Genomic DNA, 18164 nt, shown 5'->3' on the forward strand with positions numbered 1-18164 from the left:
TAAAATAAGCATATAATTACTTTTTGCAGCCCATGTAAGCAGAAATTCACTTATTTCCACTTATTTTGTGCTTTAAGCAAATATTTTTGCTTTAGATGATGCCAGGCATCACATGCATTTCTAAATTAACATTCAAATCCTGCTTTTGAAAAGTATTATAGCCTAGATGCAGCTTTATTGGGCTATACTGAACATGGTTTACTAACCAAAGCTTATGTTTAATGTAAGTCTTGCAGCAGAAAGGGAATTTAGAGAAAACCAACAGTATAGTAATTACAAAGGTCACTTATCAATATATCTCTGATTTAATACTTGAAAACTTAATTATTCAATTCCCAGTTGGGAAAGCATTCTTTATAGAAAACAAATAAATACTTAAATCTCTCCTCATCTGTTCTCTATCAGCACTTCATAAAATAAGTAATATTTTAAAAAAAGGAGAACTTACTTCTCTGAGTCTGAGAGTTGCCTAAGGCTTTGAAGCAGTGTCAGCTGGATGAAGCAAGTTCCAAAAGGGAGGTGGAAAAAATGCCCATGTGAATTGTCCAACTTGTTAAGCTACAAAATAGGTACCTCACAGTTCCTTGTCATTCTCCCACTAAGTCAACAAAGATGTAGGAAATCAGTTAATCATTAACATATTATAAAATATGAAAGCTTTGCCACAAGCCATTTATTCTAATTGCTTTAAAACACTCAGCAAAGCATATAGATAACTCCCATGGAAATTACAGTGTTCTGTAAGATACCCTTTCAGAAAATCTACCTTTTTGATTGCATGATTTTTCAGCTTGAGACCACCATGATGTCCCAGTCTGACAGCCCAAAAGACACAGGATTCTCATCTGAAAGAGAACAAAGTGATTTCATAATCCTTTCTTTTTTTTGATTTTTCTTCCTGTATTTATGCAACTTAAATTAGTGCAGCTTTGCAGTGGGAAGAAATATAGGGGAGAAAGAGGAGTTTTCCTAAGGAGCAAATTCAAGCTGAACTGCTCTCTCGATGGACTCTGGTTGGCTGCACCCACACTTTAGTACAAATAGTACTATGCTTGCTATCTCAGATGCTTAAAAAAACACACACATTTTTAAAAATTATGTTATGTTTGCCTTGCTTCGTGGTTTTCCCATGAATGTAAACAATGGCTCTCACAAATTGGAAGAATGTTCTTTGCTCTGTTCTGGTTGCTTCTCTTTGAACCCTGTTCTAAACCCTGACAAATTCCAAATGAGGCACTGGCTCAGCTGGTTACAGAACAGGGCTACCAACACCAACATTGTGTCTGGGCCATTCCCACAAGAGCTGGACTTGATGATCCTTGTGGGTCCCTTCTAACTCAGAATATTCTGTGATTCTGTGACATTTCAAAGCCTGGTCTCAAAAGACAAGTAAGTTTATTTCATAGAAGTACCCTGAAATGGGGAGGCCTCATTGAATAATTCTTCTCATTGAAAAATTCTTCTCATTGTAACATGCACAAAGGCTGGTCATTGCCCTGACTAAAGAAGGCTGAAAAATGTCATTAATTCATGTTCTCCTGTTTACTGCATCACTTTTAATCCTCTCCTGATGTGTTTTTCAGCTGATGCCAGTCCACTGGTTCTTTGTGCAGGTAATGCAGCCTGGCCATGACAACAGAGTCTTGTCCTCTCCTGCAGCTCACCAGCCTGGGATCTCCTCTCTGCCTGCTCACAGCTGGGTGGGGTTGGTTTGGTGCACAGGCAAACTCAGCTGCTCAGGCTCTGCTCTTGCATGACAAGAAGCCCAACACACACCCCCACACACACAGAGAGCCCCCATGATGGGCTGCTGTCATCTGCCAGACTCCAGCATGGCCTTCTGACATCCTGACAGGCTGCTGATTCACAAGGACAGCATCCTTGGGCAGGAGGCAGCTGGCAGATAGATTCCTTTTCTTTTATTTAATAACTGTGTGGCACAAAATTTGCAGCAAAACCACTGCTGATTTTACACATGAAGCTGCTGCACACCCCTGTTTGTCTCACCCTGCAAAAAGAGGAGCATCCCCTACACTATTCCCAAAGAACAATTCTCACCAAGTTCTGTATCTGACCTATTTCTTCTCAGTCCCAAAAAACAAGGCAAACAAAAACCAACCTGACAACAAAACCAAACCCACTGTGATGTTTAAGAGATGAAATTGTACTGAAAAATAATGAGGTCAACGTATTTATCAGCCACCATCACTACAATGAAGTTTCATTCAACTGGAAATCTACAATTCTCAATCTGTGATAACAACCAGCAACATAGGCTTCATTACATTGGTGAGAAATACAATGCACACAAAATGGAATGAAAGAAAATAGGAAGCAAATGGGAGTGTTTTTTCTTCTCGGTGTATGATTATGAGTTCTGTGAACGTATTCCTTCTTAGTGTAAGAGTGACAAATTATTAGGAAGCAGATAGAAATTAACTAAGCTTCTGACTACCTTCTTTAAAGGAACACATTTTAAACCTAAGACTTTATTGTTCCTTGAATGCCAATGGTTAATACTTTTTGAGGCAGAAAACATTTGCTTTCTTCCTCCATGGCCTGCACCCAAAGCACACTGAAATCAGTGGAAATAGTTCTGCTGACTTCAAAGACCTTTAGATCAAGCCCGATCCCTTCTGTGGTTTACAATTTCATTGTTAAATACCACAGAACAGGAAATATTTGTTTCAAGTCATTTTTCCTTTTATTTGCTACACATTTTAAAACCAAGACACCGTGCAAGGTACACTGCCCAGCGAGTGGCACCTCGTAGGCAGCTGAGAGAGCCCCTGCACAGCTGGGAGGCTCAGGTACAAGTACTTTCTCATTTTTTGTTTCTGTCACAAAGGCTGCTTTTTCCAGGAAGGACAGCAGCCTCCCTGCAGCAGCTTGCCACTCTGTGATCAGTGAACTGGGCATTAGGGTTGTTGCATCCTCACTCTTGGTCGCTCCCTGCTTGTCCTCAACACATCATCAGGCCAGCAACTCTCCAAATCCAACACTGGACTTAAACGTGGGCCTCTAAAACCACTGTTTGAGTCTAAGTATTTCATAAACACCTTTCCTAACTGTTTACCTTTATGGCCAAACAAGGCTGTCCTTTAAAACCTGGGAAATTCAGAGATGAGACAAACACCTCTACCAAACTCAACACATCTCTCATGGTTAAGTGCTTCACAGCCCAGCAGCAGCTGACCTTCTGCCTGTTTTGCCCAGGCCTCCTCAGACACAGATCACAAATACATTGTCAGCAGCTGCCTCTGAAGAGGCAACCCACTGCCAGCCTCCAGGGACTCCACAGGGAATCACTACACATTATCAGAGACTCAGCTCAATCCCAAATGACACCAACCCTGTTTATAGCTGCCAGCAGGTGCTGATTGTTTTTATAGTTAATCCCATTGGCTGGAAAGTCTTCTGACTCCAGAGAACTTGCTAATAGGTTTGTTGTGATTACATCGTTCTATTTTGTGTGGCCTTGATTTCTCTTCTCTTTTGTGAAGTTCCAAATAAACATCCACAATGCTCAGTCCCTACCATCCTCTGTGTTAGTTCCACTTGTCCAGTAAGGATGGGATTTAAACACATGTTTCAGTCTAAAATTACAGTGCACTCTGACACTGTATGAGAGGGATTATATGTTATCCCTCCCAGCAAGAGAAACACAGTCCAATATCCAATTTAGGGAGACTGTACCTCACTCATGTCTGAACTTGCTTCCTTTCAATCCTGCACAGCACTAATATCCCTAACAATGGTCACATATTTTTGGTGCTTCTTCTATCCAGAATATGTCAGAGACCTTTTGCCCAGCATCTACAGCACTGGTAGTGTCCTCAGAACCCTGGCTGACACACTAACATCCCTTTATTTTTGTCCTTAACTTTCCCTAGGTCCCTTGTAACAGAGCCAGAAGACTCACAGAAACTTCCTACAAAGAATCTGACCCTGTTACTATTGGTCCATTAAAATCCAGGGGAAGTGGGAACACACAAAACACGGCTGCCCAGGCTACCTCCAGCAAGGGCTGCTCAGACCTTTTCTTCAGAGACCAGCAACTCTAGATCCATTGGAATGGGCTCACTAATTAGTTTTGAAGCAAAATTGAGATTACTATTACAGGCTCAAAAAGTTTAAGAGGAATAATTTCACTGTGATTGTGTCTCTCAAGGGGCTGATTTAAAACCAATAAAATTCATCTTTGGCTCAGCAAGAAATTGAAGTTTTTTTCCCAGAGATGCAGAACACAAAAGTTGGCGTGCATGAAACGAAGGGCTGCTAAAATTAGATGCACTCTTGTGGTTTGGGTAGGCTCCTGGTTATTCCCAGATACCCAAAAGTAGGTCATTCAAAGCTTAACAAAGACATTTCCCTCAGACTTGACATTTTAGAGCCAGTTGAAAAGACCACCTGACGGGAGAATGTTATCAACACGTCACACTGGGGCTTCACTCTGCCTTGGCAGTGTTCTGAGAGAGCTGCAGTGCTACACCACCAGGCTTTTGTCACTTCACTGCAGCTGCTTTAGCAGCTTGTTCTTATCAGCTGTTAGAAGTGACAAAGAAATCAAATACCAATGAATTTTCATTAAAGGGAATGAAAGTAAGAGATCAACAAAAACCTTTAGCTGCTAACAGAGCGTGAGGGTGTAAGAGCTTTACAAAGCAACTCCCTGCACAAATGATGGGGAAGTATTAAAGCAGTGGTTTAGGAGAACCATATGAATGACTGGTTGCTCATTAACTGATCAAGGCCAAGATCTGAGGTAGGAGATCTTTAGAATCTTTACTGACACCTTAAAAGGGTTTCTGTACCTTTGCCCCAATTCCTGGCTACTGTAATAGCTAAACAATGACTGTGAGCTTTCATCTGAGCAGCACCCTATTTAGATGAATGCAGTAGGAAGTAGATAGAAATATTTTGGTGACCCAGAATATAAGTAAAAGAAGATACTGCAGAAAGCAAAACAGATTTCCTAGGAAAACCTGAACAGCCACAAGCTGGATGCCAGTGGAGAGCAGGATGCAGCTCTGTAAACAGCTCCAGACAGGGCAAATTCCTTAAATATGTGAAGGGAAGTTGCTTTTCAAAAGCATTTTATTCCAGCATCTCCAGTGCAAAGGCAGGACAGCTCTACTATTAATCCTTGTGCTGGTCTGTCATTTACGTGGGCAGTGGGGGAAAGAAGTGTCACACTGCCCCTGCTTTCCCTCGAAGCCCTCCCTCAGCCAGCTCACAAGTTACAAGGCAGAGATGAAAGGTCATCAATGCTCCAGCACATGCTGGAGCTTGGAACAGTTTCAGAATGTGGGGACAACCACCTGGAAGGTTCTGATAAGAGGGTAATGCTTTTATGGATAGCTAAATTGGTCAGCACAGGACCACTGGTAGGGAGCCCCAAAAGTAGGAGAGAAAACAAAAGCAAACTTAGTATCTAATTGAACCAGCAAAAGGAGAAGGGTTTGTGGCAGTTCCTATAGGTGCATGTGTGGAGGGGGTCTGTAATGGAAGAAAAAAAATTGTCTGAGCCATGCTGCCTGGAGTGTTCAAGCCAAGGGCTTGCAAACTCCCACCTGTTTTCCTGACCTGTCAGCTCCAAAAGCCATGTTATAATCACTGCTGCTCTTTAAAGACCCCTGCTATAAAACTGTAGGCAATCTAAATATTTACCGAGGTAGTCACACCTCGGTACGTGACTGTGTAATGTAAGAACAGCAAACACAAAAGGTGAATTTATAGTGACCATAAAATTTTCATTCCCAGTTTCCTGACTTCCAGAGACTTAATGACCAGCCTTCACATTGCACTTCCTCGTCATTTATGACAACAGTGCTGCACTCCTGACACCCTTGAACATTTGCAACTAATTTTTGTTTTCATGAATCTGTCTTGTACTTGCTGGGTCATGACAGGGCTTTCTCTGCTCAAACGAGTCTCATGCTGTTTGTGATCTTCAATAGCACACACAGAGAATTTTTAAATCCCAGTTTTAATCAGCGTATTATTAAGCCGGGTATTAAAGTGCTCTTTGTTATGTTATGACATACTCTCTCTACTCTCTAATAATTTATATGAGTCTCTTCTCATTTTTCTGTCCTTTGCATTGGATACAGACTGTGGGACTAGACACAATATTTAAGAAAGTTAATGAATTTTTCAGCACCATTGCATCACAAGCTACTACTTTTCCTGTTTCAGCCTTTTTCCTAGAGCACAGAGCTCATGTGAACTGATCATTCACTGTGATCCCACACATTTAGAGCGTCTGGTCTATGTCCTTGCCCTGTCCATGTGATTGCCATCATTTTCTCCTTGATTAATTGCTTTGCATGTCACCATATGAAATGATTTGCTTGAACACACCCAGAGTACCAATTTTTCTCTGTGCAACTTTCCTCTTCTCTGTTTGCCATACATGTTGCAAACAGTGACCATTATCACTGGGCTTCTGTTGTAATTATCACTTATTGATTTTGTGGAACAGCCCATTGTGAAAAATGCTGGTCTAAATAACTCCACCTTTGCAAAACCTGGGACTGAACCTGGGTTCAGTGTGACAATGAAGTTTACTCACCTAGGTTTTTTTTTCTTCCCTGTTGTGTAAAAATAGGAAGTGGTGGGTTTTTAAAAATTCTTTAATGAGGAACATTCTGGTCACACTTCTCCCTAGAGTATTTCTGCTTTCAAATTCACTGATGGCCTGAATTCACTGAAAATTCACTGAATTCACTGAAACCCAAGATCCTCTAGTCCCTATTGATTATTGAAAGGTTGAATATTTAGATCTTCAGCTTCTTGTTCTCTAAATTATGCTTTCCTGGCAGAACACAATGATCCAACTTCAACAGGAACTGCATATTGGTATTGGTAATTGGTATGTAACATTCTATTGGGTATAGAAGTATAGAACTGGTGTTCTGCCCTCAACCAGAAGCCTGGTATTAAACTGAGCTCTGAAGAGGTGGCAATTAGGTCAGCAAAACCCCAGAGAACAAGCCAGGTCACTCATTCTGTAAATGTGTGCTGTGCTGTAAACACCCTCATCTCCCAGCTTGTGTGACTTCAGCATCTCGGCATGTCCAGTGAGCCAGGCTGTTCAGTGAATTTAGGATGACCTCAGAGAAAGGATGACTTCTTCCTCAAAGGGTAACTTCTTGGAGGCTCCTTAGTGCCAGAGAGCTGTTCCAGTGTCTCCTGAGCCTATGAAGGGTTGTCACTGAATGCACAGAACACGATGGTCTTACATAGTGAGATCTGAGATTCTGAAATTCTGAGTTATTCCCCGTAATTTTAATTTTCAAAGATGCTTTAAGGTATTTTTACATTATAGTAACTAAAAGGCATGCCTTAGCACATGGAGACAGAGCACTTCTGCCATGTCACGTACAGAGAAAAAAAACCAGGAAATTCAGAGTCCCAAAGCACTCTACCACTGGTTTAGTTTTTCTTCCTTCAGGGCACTGATCCTTCCAGGCTTTCTTGGTTTTCATTTCCCTGTGATCTGTATCACCCCATTAATAAGAGAATGGCTGCTCCACCCCTTTCTAGTCAGTGTTGGCCACTTTCGATCATCACAGCTTTGTTTTCCCATTTTATCTCTGGAGGAACCATACCTGTGTGAGAAATCTGCTGAAGCTGCACCTCCTGGGAGTGGCAATGAAAAGTATTCACAGGACTCATGCCTTTCATATTTAGATACTGAGATTAACAATCTTATCTTCCTTGTATTGTTTATTATTTAGCCTGCGACTGCTCATTGTATTTATATTTCCCTGAGGCATTTAGCAAAGACACAAGTGTAATTTACCAGTAACAAACACTATGAAGAGCAGACAGCTGGGAAATGAAACAGATGTTGAAATGAAATGATTCTCATCATGAAGATTTTGTTAATTCCGCTCAGGCTTTTGGACTTCACAGCTCCACCAAAACAATGTTTGGTACAGCTCTTACAAGCTGACATCCATTACCCAGTTTCCAGAACATGTTCTCCATAAGGAGCCCAGCAAATGCTGCTGTCACAAGGAACAGCAGCAAATCAACAACTCTTGGTAACGTTGGACCACAGCTTCTTCAGAGCCAGTACTGCCTCCTCTTACAGAAGTTGCTGGGAATGAAGTTTAGTCAACACAGTTGCAGCTTGGTATGCACTTAAGAAAAGGCTTTCTTTCACTAATTCCATTAAAATATAGGAACGTAGACCTAAAATTCTTGACAGTTGTCACCTGGGACACATAGCATGCATGCTTTTTAGATGCCATTTTGCTGGAGATTTTATGTTATGTTATTGAAAGTAAGTTTGATTATTTTTCTGTATCTTCCACTGCATTTCAGCTTCACAGTGACAAATCCATTTGCTTTAATTAAAATCTCTCCTGTGTTAAGACAATCACCATCAGTGAATTAAAGAATTCCAATTAAAGATGAAATGCATTGGGAATCTGGCTGTTCTCTAGTGGCACTGTGCAGGTTAACAAATGAGAGGAGGAGTTACACAGAATTCCTCCCTCTGCTTTGCCCCAGAAGGGGTGCCAGAAATCACCACAGATATTCTTGGTATCCCAGCCCTGGCAGCAGCAGGCAATAGGTAATGGGAGTGAGAGGATACATTTCTTGTTAACTTTACCAAGCAGTTTGTTGCATGGAGGGGACTTGAGAGGAAGGGAGGACACAGCCCACTAACACTGACGTGTTTGGCAGTAGTGGAACGTACATCCTAGCCACAAGGCCATCTCCCCCTGCAGAACCCAGACTGCCTCCAAGACAGATATCAAAGCACCTAAAAATGAAACCATTGTGAGGATTTTTAACATATGAGGGGAAAAAAATGCATTTTCACTAGCCTTGTGCTCAGGAAAGGCTCAACTGCTGTGACTGAAATAAAACTCAGTCTAAGATGCTGGTCCATGTGGTTACAACCAAGAAAAAGGTGTTTATTGTAGCCTGAACTAAATGGATACTTGCTCTGCTTGTAGGTGTGCTACTGCAGCCTGAGTGAGAATTACCTCCTGTTACTGAACTGCACCTAATTTATTTCAATTCAAATTTTCCTCTGGAATTTAGTAAGTTAACCTACTTCAAATGGAACAACTTTATCCTCAGAAACATTATAAAAACAGCCGGTAGAAAGAATGAAACCCAAGATTTCACAGGTGAGTTGCTAATTCACGTGGGTTACCCATCTTACAGTTTATGGACCATTATAATTAGTTTCATGGATCATTATAATTAGTTAAGTTGCAGACTGGAACTGTGGTAAGTAAATGTGATGACCAATTTACCACTTCTCACAACTGACAATATATAATCCAGTGTAAAGATGTAATTGTTAATTTTCATAACATTCTGTGGGCATGATCTGCTCAAGTATATAGATAAAAAACAACTTATCCTCTAAAAATCCTGCACAACTGAAAAGCCCTTAATTAGAAAAGGCCTTTAAATTTCTGCAATGAATGACCAGACACCACTAAAAGAGGAGCTGCTTTCTACTGCATATCATAAGGCCTTGCTAGAGCTACTGGATTGCCAACAGGTTACTTCAGCTGAAAAACTCAGCTGAGTAAAACCTCAGTAAAAACTGAGACAATTAAATACACTAAAATTAGTAGTGACTAGAATTTGATTTGGAAAGAACATAGTGAAATGGTGACTCCTTTGAAATCTGAGGGTCTCAAGTACCCCATGGGAAAAAATAAAGAGCTGAATTTCAGTTTAAAGGAAGGCAATTAAAAAAAAATGCAAATAATACACAAAAACTGGACTGTTATTCCTCTGGAGTTGTCATCCTGGATTATACCTAATGCTCACAAAACCAGCCACAAACAGGTGGGTCCATCCAAGTACAAAGAGAGAGGGAGAAGAAGGGTGAAAAGAAGTTTAGAAAAATCCTACAGATACCCACATATTTTTCTTTCCCTAACTTCCTTTCCCCAGATTTTATAAAGACCTTCACAGACAATCACAGACAATTAATTCCCAGGATCAAGCTATGGTTCTGTGATCTGTGGTCACCTCTGCTATAAATTTGTGCATACTCACCAGTGTTTCCCAGTAAGGCAAAGATTCTGCAGTTAATCTGGGAGCCCCCATTAAACTGAAGTTTCTGTGAAAGTCTGTTAGAGCTGGAGAGTTCACAAGTGATCTGTTCTTGCAGAAAATCTCACACACCACTGACTGGATATTTCTGTATGAAGTATCCATTCCAAACATGGATGAAGCTGAAACTGTGGAATTGCCCAAGCAGGAAAATCTAAGCTGCTCCCCTGGCATGTGCTCTCTACATGGTGAGAGGCCCATTTATTTTATTGACCCCATAACACATTTTACCTTTCTGCCATCTCATATTCACACTCTTAAAATACTAAATAGACACAAACACATTTCTGGTACTTACACTAGGAACTTGAGAATGATGAATTACACAACACATTAAATAAGCTGTACAAAGACAACAAACTACTTCAGCCCACAAGATAACTGGCCTGGCCTTGAAAAGCACTACTGATGGACACCACGAGATGACCAACACTGCAAAGCAGCAAAGCAAAGCAGAAGCTTTTGACATTAACACTGCACACAAAAACTAACTCTACATTGAAATATACAGTTTATTTTCTCAAAGTCAAGCAATACCATTTGTCAGTAGGTACATGTTAAGTGTCAGGCAGGAAAACTGTACATTTTCACTCTGGGCTGCAGGATCCAAACAGTTGGAGAAGCATTGTGGAAATCTTTCACTATACAAAGAGATCTAGAATTGAGAACAACAAAGGGTGAAGAAACAGCCATCCCCAGGACGCCAAAGGCAAAACATTAGCACCAGATTTTTTTCAAAAAGCAACAGTACAGCTATTTACAGATTTACATATAACATTGGGAGGCCACCATCTTCACGCTTCCAGGGTGAGTGATTTTCAAAAGTTTTGAAAAAGGAAAGGAGATATTAGTGTCTACACAACTGTTCTGTGAAAAGGATAATAGATATAGCTTTCACAATATTGCTACCTTTTATCAGAGATCTAAATCAAAGTACTGTATACAAACACATTGTAATTATATTATTCTTCACATTTCACATACACATTTCAGAGTAACCACAATATGTAAAATTTTTAAAATGCCACAGATAAAACAATGCACACTTTTCTCCAAGCTAAGACAAGCATAATTTATTTATGTTTAGTTTTGGGTTTGTTATGGTTAAGGGATAGGTTTAAGGACAAAGGGACCAGTTGTCCTAGGAACATAGCAGCAAATAACTGTGAGATGCCAGAAGATTACATTTCTGAACTAGGAGGGAGAAACTAAGGTCAGCTGTAGGTCTTGTAAAATGGTAGCTCCATTTGACCTCAACTGATGCACATCAACATCATTTCAATGAAAATTTGGTCCAGGTATACAAAGTAGTGCACGGTAAGGGTGTGTGTGGGGGCAACAGTCTTTTTAATGTTTGCACCTGTCTGTAAAGGAACTGCTTCCAGAGGATTTTTGTTCCGCAGTTCCCCAACTCACAAGGAATTCACTGATCAATGCCTTTCCAGTTCTCTCCCCACAAAAGAGAGGATTCAGGTAAGAAGGACAGAAACACTTGTGAATGCTGCCATACTGCAGGAGTAGCAGGAAGAATTCTTTGCTCTCTTTTCAACAACTGACTGTAATTTCAACCTGCTTAGCTACAGACTGGCATTCACATCAGCCTTGAAAATGGCTTCTGGTTGGGGAACCTATTTGTCTGAGGAGAGATACATCTCTCCCTAAGGACAATGGAAGTGGCATATACACAAAGTCTTCCCAGACATTCTTTGCCTGCAAAACTTTATCTTAACATAGAGCTTGACACTTGAGACACTATAGAATTTTACTGCAGGTATCTATGCAAGTCAGCATAACCCATTACTGTGCTGCAAACATGAGTTAGCACCTCTTTTTAGAGCTACTGGAAATTATCTAAGTCAATGGCAGTATTAGGAGATCAGATTAGCGATCTGATACTGTGAACTAACATCCTCTCCTTTATCACTGTTCAATGGAAAAAACAAGCAAACAGCCCCACTTATGTTCACAGTTACAACACAGAGTTGCTCCATGTAATGCACAGTATTTACACGGCAGAATTGTTTGTATTGCATTTGGTAGTCTGAGGAAGAGGAACAAACAGCATTATGTAGGTCAACTTCAGTATAACTTAATTGCTTATATAAAACCATCATAATGTTGAACAACCAAAAGAAAAAGACAAACAGTGTCCTTAACCTACATTTATTTCCATGAAGTGTAGTGGGTTTGGGACAAGAAGAATAAAAACATGCATAAAAAAAGCACAAAAAAGCAAACGAGCCTTGTAAATAATTTAGATGAAAAATGTTTTGAATAAAATGAGCACAGTACTTCCAGCCCGTTTCTTAAATCAAGTACAACTTGGTAAAGAAAATCACTTGCATTACATTAAGAGAATACAAATATGTCTTGCAAAATAATTTAAAAAAAATCTTCATCAAGGTAGGCATTAGGTGATTTGCAAGCTGCTTAAGAAGCATTTAACTAGACTGATTCTGAAGTTGTTTTCTGCATGGGGAAAGTGCCATCCTATATACAATATTACAAAAAAGTGTCTGATGCCACAGGATCAGAGTGACACTGTATTTCAGCAATCTGAATATATTAGCTATAAGATGCATGCTTCCCCTATTTAATGTGTCTTAAAAAAACATAAAACCCCACTAAAATTAGAGCTTCTAAATGTGTGTGCATTTGTGAATTGCTGTAGGGTTTTCCAGCAGACTGTGCAGCATCTGAACGTAAAGGAAGTATACAATCTATTCTAAAAACCATTGTTTGCATGCACAACTGCCACAGACTTTGAACATACTGAGCAAAAGGTTAAGAGTCTCTCCCCTTTTATGGAGCTTTCTGGAAGTTAAGCAATGAGGAACAGCTGTAGAGTCCAGCAATAAAAATGTGTTCTAAAAAATTAAATACATCATTCAAAAAAATTGAAAGAGAGCATTATTGCTGTTGTGAGAGCTATTTTTCTCTTGTGCACTTGTTTCTCTACCAGACACTCAAGCAAGCCAAGAGACTCATTTGTATACTTGGAAACTGCCCTATCCCTTCCTTCTGTCCCGTTCTTCCCATTGCTGGTTGGACTCAGTGCCCTTATTTGAGCCGCTCGGGTTGGAGGCTGTCAGTCAGACACTTCAGCTGCTCCTCCCCCAGCTTGATCTTGTCCTCAAGCTCTCGCTGCTCAATGATGAGGGCTGACTTCATTTTCACAAAGTGCTCATAGTCTGCTAAGTTCTCCTCACTCAAGTAGTTTGCCAAGATGTCGAAAACAATGCGCTCTCGACGATCCAGGTTTTCCTTCAGCTCCTTTGCATCCTCATGTTGCTGGGTCAGCAGCTTCTGCTTATCTACCAGTGTCCGCTTAGGAGAAAAGAAAAACAGTTAAAAATTCACGGGGTTCACTAGGCTGGGACAACAGCTCCACTGTTCAATTCTCTCTCAAGTCTGTTTTAGCTACAAAGATCTTCCTGAATATTTAGAAAGGCGGAAAAAGAACACGCCTTAAAATTTAGATTAATAAAATGCGTTAACAAACTGATTAAAAATGTAGTAAATCAATGAAAGATGCACCATTACTTTCTGTTGGCCTCAAAGCATTACTTCGAAGACTCCTTTGCTATTCAATAGTTATAAATAGCTGTATACAATATAGTTGCCTTTGAAGAATAGTTCTTCAAATTAAGACTCAGCAGTCTTACATCTTCCATACAGCACTGGCATAGCTGTGGTTACAGAACCCAGAAACAGACCAGTTAATGGAGCCATTTGTCTTTATACAGCTCCTGACACTGTATTTAGCAATTCTCCTGCATTCACAAGTCTTCCTGATGACATGTGAAGGTCCTGTGGTCTTCAGACATGAGCAAGAGTGAGGGAAGACAGAAGGGCAAAAGGAAAGCAAAAGAAAGAGGACAGCAGAAGACAGCAGCCTCTCCCCCAGCATCCCCTGTCTGCACAGCCAACAGTCCCACCTGAATCACCTGGCTACCCTCCTTTGGCAGTACATGGAGAGACACAGGAGCACCATCAATCCAAGCTATTTCAGATGTCAGCCTACAAGTGATTGCTTTTTTCCAGGGACAGAGTATGGCTGGCTTATTCTGACATCAAGAATTCTATACAGGTGTCTGAACTTAATTAAAAAGTGTCCCTAAGAGGTACCAATCCATAACTTCTAGCTTTGCTTCAGAGATTAATTTTCTTTGAGAAGTTTGCTTCAAATAAACCTCAGTCTGTTCTAATAAACGTGTCCATCTTTTTAATTTGCACCTACTGTTAAATCACACATGCTGTTTAATAAGCCTGAAGGATTTATAGAAGTGTTTTTGTAGTATATAAAAGAGTCTTTTCAAGATGGAAGTATGAGACAAAGGGGGCTACAGGCTAGTGAGCTTTAATAAACCTACCTGTCAGAATTGCACAAGCATCCTGTGCTGACTCTTTCTACAGGCAAACCAAAGCTCAAGAGTGAAATGTTTTCAGATTTGTGCTCTCAATGTACTTAAAATACACAGCCTAGATTAACTCAGGATTCAAGACAGCTATGGAAGACAAGTCAGAAAAACCACAGACTATTAGAAAAAACAGTTTAATCTTCCCTTGAGCTTATGCCAGGGGAAAAAAATCCCACTGCAAGTTGCAAGCAGAATTATCTGCTGCAAAGAGATGGAACTAAAAGTTCTCCTGGGCTCACCAGGGCAAATAGTAGACAGCCTCAAACCCAGAAGTGTGGCTAGACTGCTCCCAGGGCAGCCTTGCAGGTGTGTGCATGCTGAGCAGCAGTAACTAGCCAGAATCTGATGAATGCAAGAGGATGTGGACACAAAGTGCAAGTAATGAGAAGACACTGGCCTTGTTTGTAAGAGGAAGGGGGCCGGTAGAGATGAAGCCCCTTTCAGAAGCTGAACTTGAAATACCTGATACTGTTCCCTGTGGCAAAAAAAAGACCTCTAGCAAAGCATTTGACAGTCAAAGTATAAACTCAGCAGTTTTTATCTGACTGCTTTTATTGAGAAAGTCTGGTAAGCTGTTGCTGGCTCCCAGAAAGGGGAGAGCTATCAGAGCAATGTTTATTAGACAACATCACCTTGGAAAGAAAAATCCGTGGTCACTGGGAACATGCTCCCCAACAATGGAAGCAAAATCCTCTGTTTTGTTTATATGGTACATTAGTAGTTCACCACATATTATCATTTGACCTACTGAAATACTAAAGGACAAACAAAAAAGCCACAGGCATCAGCCTAAATTCAACACTTCAAGATACATTTCATAGAATCACAGAATGGCTTGGGTTCCAAGGTACCTTAAGGATCATACAGTTCCAACCCCTGCTCTCACCTGACCAGGCTGCTCAAAGCCCCATCCAACCTGGTCTTGAATATTTCCAGGTAGGAGGGTGGGTACCTCTCTGGGCAGCCTATTCCAGCGCCTCACCACCCTCAGGCAAGAATTTCTTCCTACCATCTTATCTAAACCTGTCCTCCTCTCACCTGAAAGCCATTCTTTCTTGTCCTACCACTACATGTCCTTGTAAAAACTCCCTCTCCAGCCCTCTTGTAAGCCCCCTTTAGGTACTGGCAGGCTGCTCTAAGACCTCTTTGGTATTCTTTTCTCCAGGTGGAGCAGCCCCAACTCTCTGCATGTCTTCTTAGAAGCAGTGCTCAGGCCTCTGATCAACTGAGTGGCCTCACTCTGGAAGTGTTCCACAAGGTCCATACCCTTCTTGCGTTTTGTGCCCTAGAGCTGGATGCAGCGCTGCAGGTGGGGTCTCACAGAGCAGAATCTCCTCCCTTGACCTGCTGGCCACGCTGCTTTTGATACAGCCCAAGACACTGGGCTGCAAGTGCACATTGCTGGGTAATGTTGAGCTTTTCATCCACCAATACCTCCATGTCTTCCTCCCCAGGGCTCTTCTCAGTCCTGATGAATCTCTCCCAATGTTACTATGGCAAGATTGGTGTCAGTGCATGTGAAGATGAACGGGGATTGAAATATGTTCGGGATTTGGAGTTCTGTCAGTATAAATTTGACATCAGAACACAGAATTTCTGACTGTCCTTACTACACCACCTCCTCACCATCTTCCTTTTCCCCATCCAGCCAGTAAGCTATTTTTATCACAGCTCTCAAACTGTGTTTCCTACGTACACAAATCTTGGTAGCTCCTTCCCCATCACGCAACTGCAACCACACTTAGAAAAAAGTCTAATGAGGGATTAAATTTCTCCATGTGTCAGAAGCTTTGATCTGCCCTTTAAATAAGCTGTCAAATACTTCCCTTTCCACCTCAGTCAGAGAGAAGTCTGAACAACCATTAATCAGGTATGTTGAGGCCAAACAGCAAAAGCACAGCTTCAGATCAGTCCCAGCACTTACTGGTTCTTATGTGTGAAATAATGCAACAGGCTGAAGAAACAACATGAAGCCATAGCCTGCGGAAAAAATTCTGTTACAACATTTAGGTGGACTGTTGGCATTTCAGTCCCCAGCTACAAGCCAAAAATCCTGCTTCACATTCATTTAACCGTAGAAGCTAAACTCACTTGAAACACACACCCTCTCCACACTCTCTATTTATTTTAGCCTAAGTTTCACACAATCTACATCTCTCCTTTGGTGCATATCTGTATTGCTATCTATCTACCTCCTTCCTAGGTAAGGCCTGATGGGATTTGAAGTTAAAAAAATTGCTGCAATCCATGCCTCCCCTTGTTCCCCCCCTCTCCCTCCCCTTTTTTTAAAGGCTTGTCCTTCTGTTGTTTCTTGCTCTTGTTCCTCACTAGGCGTTGTGGAAGGAAGCTGTAGTAGATGAGAAACATATTCTTTTTAACAACCTTACAGATTTGTATCAAGATCCTCACTGAGTATAAAGAAGTCTGTAAGCTTTCTGCATTACAGCACAAACACTCCTTTTTGCATCTTGAATTGTTACCATATTTTTGTTTGCCTCCTTTTATGCTCTTATCAGTAGAGTCTCATTTTCTTTAAACTTTTGCCAAGAAGTCTGTTTTCCAGTATCTTGCACCCCAAACCCACTTTTTCTCAGCAAGCCACTCATAGTTTCAGTACTTCAAGAAAAGAAGGCAAAGAGGAAAGTTTTAAGAAATCTAAAAAAAAAAGTTTTATGAGATTTATCCACACACTATCCCTCACGCTGAGTGCTGCAACTTAGACAAACAAAACCAGGCAAACTCCGCTCTCCCATGAGCTTCCCTAAATGTAGGAATATTATTGTTGCCCCTTCTCACCCGTTCTTCTGGAGAGGTGGTGTCATCCAGGTTATTGAGGGCGTTTTCCACCCGGGCCAGACGACCAGACAGGGACAGCAGGAGGTTGACCACTTTGTCAAGGTCGCCAATAAACATCTTGAATTTGTCAAACTCATTTGGTTTGCAGACTTCTTTCACAATGGCCTCTACCTCCTCTCCCAGGATATTGTTTGCTTGGATGTCTTCCAGAAGTGTCTCCCGTGCTTCTCTCAGCACCTGCAGCTTCCTACTAATGCTGTCAATAAGTTCTTGCTGTGGAAAATAAAGGAGGTAAGAATTTATTAGCACTACTGCCTTTTTCTCTACTTCTGAAAGTCACGTCAGCTAGCACTTTAATACATTTCAGACTTCCATGAGGCTTTGACAATGAGTGCATTACAAGTAAATACATGCCTGTGTCAAAGGTCTATACCTCCGCATTCAAAGGTTCAGGACACAGCTGCAAAATGCTCAGCTTAAAACCTGTGCTAAAGCAAATCACCTTTGAAGAAAAAGATGAAGTCTTTTCACCCTACCAAGAAGTCTTCCTGCTTTTTCTCTGAGCAGTTTTAAAGCTGCTATGAACAGTAGAAGTTACAGCACAAGTCTATGTCTCTAAATATCAGGTCAGGTCCATAACACCTTGCTGAAGAGCTACACTTAAGAAGATACACAGTACTAGAAAAACAATCCTGTATTTTCCACATGATGCAGTTAAAACTAGGGCACTGTCAAGCTTTCTTTTCCTTTCTGCATAATATTAGCATTCCTCCAATAGCAGTCCTTCCACTCTCAGAAAATCTTAGCATTAACAGTGCCTTACAACATTTCTGCAGGGTAGTCATAATC

General features: G+C 41.0%; 1 protein-coding gene across 1 annotated transcript in view; it reads right to left on the bottom strand.

Annotated features, from left to right (window-relative positions):
• Positions 1-10648: 10648 nt before the first annotated feature.
• Positions 10649-18164, bottom strand: part of SHROOM2 (shroom family member 2) — a 115428-nt gene continuing 107912 nt past the window's right edge. The window contains exons 9-10 of the mRNA XM_084200898.1: positions 17316-17588; positions 10649-13425 (exon numbers count right to left, since the gene is read on the bottom strand). Of these exons, the coding sequence (XP_084057024.1) occupies positions 13159-13425; positions 17316-17588 (540 nt within the window). The 3' untranslated portion in view covers positions 10649-13158. The remainder of the gene's footprint in view (positions 13426-17315; positions 17589-18164) is intronic.

This window comes from Fringilla coelebs (genome assembly GCF_963513975.1).
Source record: "Fringilla coelebs genome assembly, chromosome: 2".
Lineage (NCBI taxonomy): Eukaryota > Metazoa > Chordata > Aves > Passeriformes > Fringillidae > Fringilla > Fringilla coelebs.